General features: G+C 43.3%; 1 protein-coding gene across 1 annotated transcript; it reads left to right on the top strand.

Annotated features, from left to right (window-relative positions):
• The first annotated feature begins 6,044 nt into the window (after nt 1–6,044).
• pou3f1 (POU class 3 homeobox 1) lies at nt 6,045–7,441 on the top strand. The gene has a single exon (XM_029452353.1). The coding sequence runs from the start codon at nt 6,076–6,078 to the stop codon at nt 7,201–7,203; it is 1,128 nt and encodes a 375-aa protein (XP_029308213.1). The 5' UTR covers nt 6,045–6,075; the 3' UTR covers nt 7,204–7,441.
• Nucleotides 7,442–7,785: the final 344 nt, after the last annotated feature.

Raw genomic sequence — 7,785 nt, 5'->3', positions numbered from 1 at the left:
CACCGTTTAATTTGGCAACAGCGAAACACTGTAGAGATTTAGAGGTTAAGGTGCTAAATGCCTTGGTTGAAATTAGAATGGGGCCCTTTGGTGCATGTCATTCCTCATCTCTCTACTGTCAGCTCTTTAGTGAAGGCATGAAAATGCCCAAAATTATACTTTAAAAAAGCAAAACGGAAATCCAGTTGGGGAAAAATATTTTTGCTAAATTAATATGCATTTCTAGGGGTTTAGAAAACTGCTTTTAGAATATTTAATTTATCCAATATTGAAGGATGTATAAAAAACAATAAGGGGCATTCATATAAAACCTGACAATCACATAAGTGGAGTTTCACAAAAAATAGAATAGTGATAACATGTTGTCTACATACTGTAAGTGAGTGACACACACACACACACACACACACACACACACACACACACACACACGTAAAGCCATGTTTGTTCATACTCAACTCCAGAACAAAAGGGTAAAATGCTGGAATGGACCAAGCAGGGTCATGAACGACATACTTTCTATACCAGGCAACATGTTTGCACACACACACACATACACACATACACACATACACACACACACACACACACACACACGCGCGCACTGTGACAATATGTGAGACGTGTCGACTCACTCCTGCTGTGGCCTTGGTGTTGGCCAGCCGCTCAGCCTCGCAGGATCTGTCAGGAGAAGAGAAGAAACAGTAGAGAAAGAAAGAAAACAAGAGAGGGTCAGAAGTCTAAGATCGTACTGGTCTTGTCATCATTTTTAACGAGAGGGCAGAAGAGGAGAGCGTGGAGTTGCAGGCAGGATTGATTGAGATATGGTTGATGCTGAATGAGGATGCCGATAATGGTAACAATGATTACTGTGACCACGACTGGGAGAAACACCTGACAGTCCATATCTATGAAAAACAATCCCACCTGTAACCGATAACCTGCACTGATTTTACCGTCTATAAAAATGCAGCATCAGCACGGACCAAACAAAAACTTCTGAGCCTTAAATCAGGTTTTCCAACACCCTTGCTCTCCGTGTATTGATAATGGAACCTCATTGTCGAAATCCACAAGATTGTCCAAAAGCAAAAACTCGACAATATAACAACTGAATAAGGTGAAGGAATAATGATAGATAGTCCTCAGAGATGGTGAGTGAATAACAAGAGAGAGAGGGATATGGAGTTAGGCCTCAAATGTATGCCAGTGCATGCATCAACCACCCCCCTCCACCTCTCCCCCTTCCTTCTTCTCCTGGCCAGGAGCTGTTTACCTCTCTATCAGCGGTGCTCTCTAAAAGCAGGGACTCCATCCATATTCACCGGCCTCAAATTCCTCTGCTTATCTCCCCCCCAACCCTTGAAAAACTCCCCGTGTTCCCCTCTGCACATACATACATACATAAACACGTCTTTATGGAGGCAAGAGGCAAACACGCTGGGCCAGGAGGGGGTCGGGGATAAGAATCACCTTGAATTCAAAGCAGAGGATTGTGGGTCCTCGGCGGGCGGACGGACAGGCAGCCAGCCACACAGGCTAAGGCTCACGTCGGCGTGACACACAAACCATGACACATACGTTCGTGTGTCACTGTCTTCAACCTGGTGGAGTGAGTGTTAGACATGTGGTCATATCAGGGAATTCTTTTAAAATTCAGATTTACATGTAGAAATTTTGAGCTAGATTTTTCTCATTTGTCATAAAATGACTCCAAAGAACTCCAAAACCTCAAGTGATACAAGACATATCTGTTTAGGCCACTTCAGAAGTTATTGAGAAATCTAATTGGATTAGCTGTTATTCCCAACATGGCGATTTACATGAAGTGGACAAATCACTTATGTTTGGTGGTTGCTTTGAAAATGGGAGCAGGAGCCTGGCTGATAAGAGTTGACAGTATAAGTGAGGGCTCAAAGAGTGCTTGAGCAGAAGCAGAGACACATGGAGTAGGGGGGGACCGGTACCCCATTCCTCTGCAAGCTGCGTTGTTTGGGGGTTTGAAGTTGGGAACTCTCTCCACTACTAATTGCGCGCTGGTGCCATTCATGAATATTCATTCTGGCGCGTTCAGACCCCGCCTAATTAGCCGAGAGATAGAGTAAGAAACTCGCACCTTTTACCACAAGAGAAGCGTTTCCCCCCGTCGCATTCTCAGGGGGATGCTGGCAGAATAGCCCAAGTTCATTAGCCAAAAAAAGAAAGGGAAAAAGTTACCTGAAAAGCACGGGACGATTTGGTCTTCAAAATGGATGGGCAAACAAGATTTTTTTTTTTTTTTTTTTTGCTATTGCATATTTAGTGCCTATTACGCATGTCTATCAAAAAAAAAAAAGAAAAACTGGAAACGAAATACAATTATCTGATTGAGTGAGTTGGTGGATATTATTCTACTCGCTGTAGTTGGGGGGTACATCACATGAATTTTAAAATCTAAACATAGCTTGTGGCAGGTCGAAATGTTCCCCCTGGAATTGAGGACGACTTGTATTTAACATCTAATATGAGGCCGAGGCCGTTTTTAAGAGTGCGTTAGTGTGTTACTGCAGGTATACCTGTGGAAATAAAACTCCATGATTAGCTTAAACTTTATTTCAAAATTACATGTTTGCATATTTATAGCCTTAGGATAAGGACTCAAATAGCCTAAAAATAAACTCATCTAATGCATGTTTTAAAATAGAGTTCGGTTTGTTTTTCTGATTAATAACACGGTTACCTTTTCTTTTATTATTTCATTTTTTATCGAGTGCAGAAAATGCTGTGACCTTATTTCACAATTCTCGTCTTAAGTGTTTGTCATGGGTCATCGTACACGTTATTATGTATTCTTTACACTGCATCACTACTGCACTGATATCCAGGTCAGAAAGAGAGAAAGTTGTTTAATTTAAGGGTCATGGGGTCTTATTGGTTGAGGTGCGTCCTGACAATCACTGCAGCATATTAAGTAGACTGGGGGGGGGGGGGGGGGGGGGGGGGATTAACACGTGACTCACTGAAAAAAACAAAAACAAAAAGACCCTTCATTCTAATAAATAACCTTCTAAATTACAGTAGCACAGAAATACACTCGCTGCATTTACTCAAACATCGTTTCCAAAAAATAAACAAATGATGTTTGGTCAGTGTCACGTTCACAGAGTCCTGTCCATGTTTAAATTCTTTATAGATATTAAGTTTTAATGTCCCTCCAGGTCCTGCAGGTTCACATCATGTCAAGACATCACAGGAAAGAATATCGCGAGAAAGTGAAGCATAAATCAGAGAATTGTGTTTTCAGGGTGATACAAAGAAGAGACTTGTGCACACACTTATTTCTGGTAAAAGGGTCCCCTAACTTCCTCCACACTCATCTCTGCGGTTCACTGAGTGTGCCTCGCAACTTCTCTCTTTTTTTTCTCCCCCCATTCTATTTTTTAAATCCATCATATCGTGTACATTTCCAGCCGCTTTTCCTGTACGGCCTGTCATTCACCACTAAGTTCTGTGTGATCCCTTTCATCGAGCGCACCATGGAAACCTAGTGCGTCCTGGCAAAAATGCACCTCAGCTCACACAAGGCCATATTCTTTACAAAAGGGCCAAAGCATCTGGATCTTTCTTTTCCAGCAGCTCCTCGCTGGCATGGCAAAGCACAAGACTGGGTCTGTGTGGCAGAAACCACTGCTTTTTATAGACTGGGAGACAAGAATGACTGAATGGCTAACGCATCTTCATTAACTGAGAGCTGCATGGAGCTCCGGTCCCTTACAGCAGTGACACACAGCCACTGAGGTCTCTCAGGAGTTTAAGACTGGCAATAAGAAATGTTCTGCCTGGGATTTCCCATTAACGAGTTAGAGAAGCATTGTCTTACGTGTTAATATCATTTATTTATTTTACATTTTAGAGCATTTTACCGATGTTATTCTATGAACTATTACACACAGTAAATAATTAGTTAAATAAATATATGTTTTGGTATGTAATGTTTTTATATTCAAATCTATTCCATGATAAAATTAGGCAGTTAAATCATGCAAATTATTGTTTTTTGAAAATTAAAGAAAACAATAACATATTAATCATAAGTAGTGTTTCTTAAAACGAGATGTATTATGAATACCGGCAATAAAAGGTGCATATCAGTATAAAAAAAAAAAAAAAAAACATCCTCATAAATCTTAAAATCTGACTTTGTTGCTAATAAATTGTCCTAAAATGACACGCCGATAACTCGCACGGGTTGTCTCCCACTCATCTCAAATAAATATATAAAGGATGGGTGGACAAAAACCACGCCTTTCAAGAGATGATGACGAGCACCTGTGACCCCGACAACATTTTCCACACACACACTCACACGCACACACACTCGCTACATTGTTAGCAAGGACACGGTCACAGCAGAAAGGAGACAACTTACCTTTTAGTCATGTAGTCCCGGATTAAAATGAACACGAGTTGAGTCTTCCTGTAAATAGACAGAGAATAGTCGCATGGGGAAGATGACAACAAACAAACACGCTGCAGAGATAAAAAGGCAAAACATTGCTTTCAGGTAAATGATTAAAATGGGACTGTTGCGCCTGAAAAACCTTCCAAAAAGCTCCTGTTTTAGAAGGAGTGGAACATGTGCCTGATTGCAGAGTTTTAGGCGAATGGAACGGGAGAGATGTAAGATTTGTTTAAAGCCCCGCATTTCCATTTAAGAACGTGATTGTGTTTGCAAAGATCCCTTTCAATCTTCGCATCTCCCCCCCTCTCTCTACCCCTCAGCGTCTCTGAGGCTGCTTTGCAATTCATAGAATTGGTAATTTGCTATTGGGACAAAACGTGAAGGGAAAAATAATCAGATCAACCGGGAGAGGTAGTGTGGAAGGAGCCAGGAGGAAGAAACACAAGGTTTCTCTCTCCAAGTTGCTGCTTAGTAAAATGCTTCGAGAGGTAAATCATATAAAAAATATAGCCTATTTTATTTTCTTGAATCTGTTAAATCCAAATTTCCAGGGAAAATCCAGAACAACTGCAGCAGCTTGGCAGTGAGGGGTGAATACAATGTCATATAACAATTAAATTAGACTGTTTTATGATACATTATGAAGGATTATTATCAGATATGGCACTAAACCTTGATAACGCCTATACTACTGTTGTCAGGATTTCAAAATAAGATACTGAATGATTTGAATAAGTTGAGTATAATATATGTCACCTGCACTTTACGTGCATGTGTGTGTGTGTGTGCGTGTGTGAGAGAGCGAGAGAGAGAGAGAGAATCTTGGCCTATCATAACTAAGTGGGTGGTGATGATGAGATCATACAACATTGAAAATTACCGAGACAATACAAATAAATGACATACGCGGAGGCTTTGAAATAGAGCAAATGCTTTCAAATTTGTCACACATTTACAGCAGCATTCACAGACACATCACATAGAGCTTATTTACACGCCTCTCGTAGTGTGGGTGGCTGCAGAGCTGGAGCATCGCGCCTTATAATCTATTTAAAATGAGGAGCGCTATAATCATCAGTGACCTATTATAAAGGTGCACGGGTGCGTGTTTGTAAGTGCATGTGTGTATGTTGGAGGGGAGGGGAGGGGGGGAAACAACCCTTCAAAAAGATCTCCGTACTCCCCCACGTGGTTATTTGCAAAACAACCCGATCTAAATCCAGGGAAACCTAATCAAACCCCGCTGCTGCAGCCACCTTCACCTTCTTTCGAGAGAATAGGACGGGGGGGAAAGTATCTGATGGACGGGAGGCTATCTGTGCGCAAGTATACGACATGAGATGAGTACTGTTAAAAACTCAAAGAGACATTTAATAAATAGAACATGTGTTTTTCTATAACATATGTAAGATCGGCGCTCTATCCATCCTGTGCGAAAAATGCGCTGTACCATGCTCTGAAACCCTGCGCCTATTGAATATGTCCCTAGTGGGCTTGAATCGGAGAGGAGCCAATACAAGCAGAAGGGAGGCGTGTCTTCGTTCTTCCCCAAGACCTCCCAGAGCAGGTTGTTGCGTTTTGGCTCTAAAGCCTGGAGACCTCCGAAGTGCTCGTCAGTTTTCGAAGTAGGAGCCATGGCGACAACAGCTCAGTATATTCCGAGGAATAACTCCTTACCGTCTAACCCGCTCATGCATCCGGATTCGGATAGGATGCATCAGGGGACGACCTACAGAGAGGTGCAGAAAATGATGCACCACGAGTACTTGCAAGGGCTAGCGGCTACCAACACGGGACACCCGATGAGCCTGACGCACCACCAGTGGCTGCCCACCTCCAACACCGACTGGTCCAGCGGCACCCACGTCGGACAGCAGGAGCACAAAGCCTCTGTGCAGGCTACCCGGGAGGACCTGAGCAGCGGCTTCCACCACAGATCTCACCTGGTGCACCAGCAGACGCAGAGTAGCCACCATGGTTCGTGGGCACCGACCACGACGCACCACTTATCCACTCTCTCCCCAACATCTAACGGCCACCAGTCACTGGTCTACTCGCAGCCTGGATACACAAACCTTAACGCAATGCTGAGTCCCCAGCCCGGTGCCCTACACCATGGCATGCGGGACCCGCTCCACGACGAGTCGGGCAGCCACGACAACCAGATGGAGTCGCCCCAGCAGGCGTTCAGTCACCACCAGGACCACTCGGACGAGGACGCGCCCAGCTCCGACGACCTGGAGCAGTTCGCCAAGCAGTTCAAGCAGCGGCGAATCAAACTGGGCTTTACGCAGGCGGACGTGGGCTTGGCCTTAGGCACCCTGTATGGAAACGTCTTTTCTCAGACCACAATCTGCAGGTTTGAGGCGCTGCAGCTCAGCTTCAAGAATATGTGCAAACTTAAGCCGCTCTTAAACAAGTGGCTGGAGGAGACAGACTCAAACACGGGCAGTCCCACCAATTTGGACAAGATTGCAGCGCAGGGCAGGAAACGAAAGAAGAGGACCTCCATTGAAGTGGGGGTGAAAGGGGCGCTGGAAAATCATTTCTTAAAATGCCCAAAGCCGTCTGCTCATGAAATCACCAGTTTAGCCAACACTCTGCAGTTGGAAAAAGAGGTTGTCCGTGTTTGGTTTTGCAACAGAAGACAGAAAGAGAAAAGAATGACACCAATTGGGGTCCCTCACCCGAATATGGAGGACGTATATTCCCAAGCAGAGACCCCTCCTCTACACCGCACACTACAGAGTCCTGTACAGTGACTGTTTTCATGAACAATCCGAGCATTTCCGCGGGGGGATAGAAAAGGGAAAGGGACTATGGAGTTTACAGTATTTAAGTTTGGCTTTTGTTTTCCTGACAGAAAAGAGACTTGGAAAAGTTGAACAGATGAGTTTTACCCTTAGTATTCGGAGATCGTCGTGTCCAGCAAATAGATGGCAAGAGTGAAAATGTTAAGAAGATTAAAAAAAAATCAAGAAAAAAAAGACAAAAAAAAAATTCGCTTTTACTGATTCTGTGCGCATTTAAAGTGAAACAAAGATCTTTATTTACCAAAATTATATGGAGGAGAAGGCATATAAAGTAAATTTGATATCCCATGGCTGTTTCAAATGGGGGGAGTAATTAAATGTGGCAACTGAGGCCATCTCCTCCTGGTGTACCATGAACTGTTGGCGCTCACCAGAATGAGGTGGCTGCCTGGAAATGATCAACACTGGAGATGAATAGCCTACACACTGAATGAACATTTTTGCTTTTTCAGGCTTAAACTGATTAACCAGATTTCTGAATATTAGTGTATACTTTCTTTGTTATATTAAGTGTGTGATGTTTTGGTTTGG

This window comes from Cottoperca gobio, chromosome 16, assembly GCF_900634415.1.
Source record: "Cottoperca gobio chromosome 16, fCotGob3.1, whole genome shotgun sequence".
Lineage (NCBI taxonomy): Eukaryota > Metazoa > Chordata > Actinopteri > Perciformes > Bovichtidae > Cottoperca > Cottoperca gobio.
This window is presented reverse-complemented; position numbering and strand designations above follow the sequence as displayed.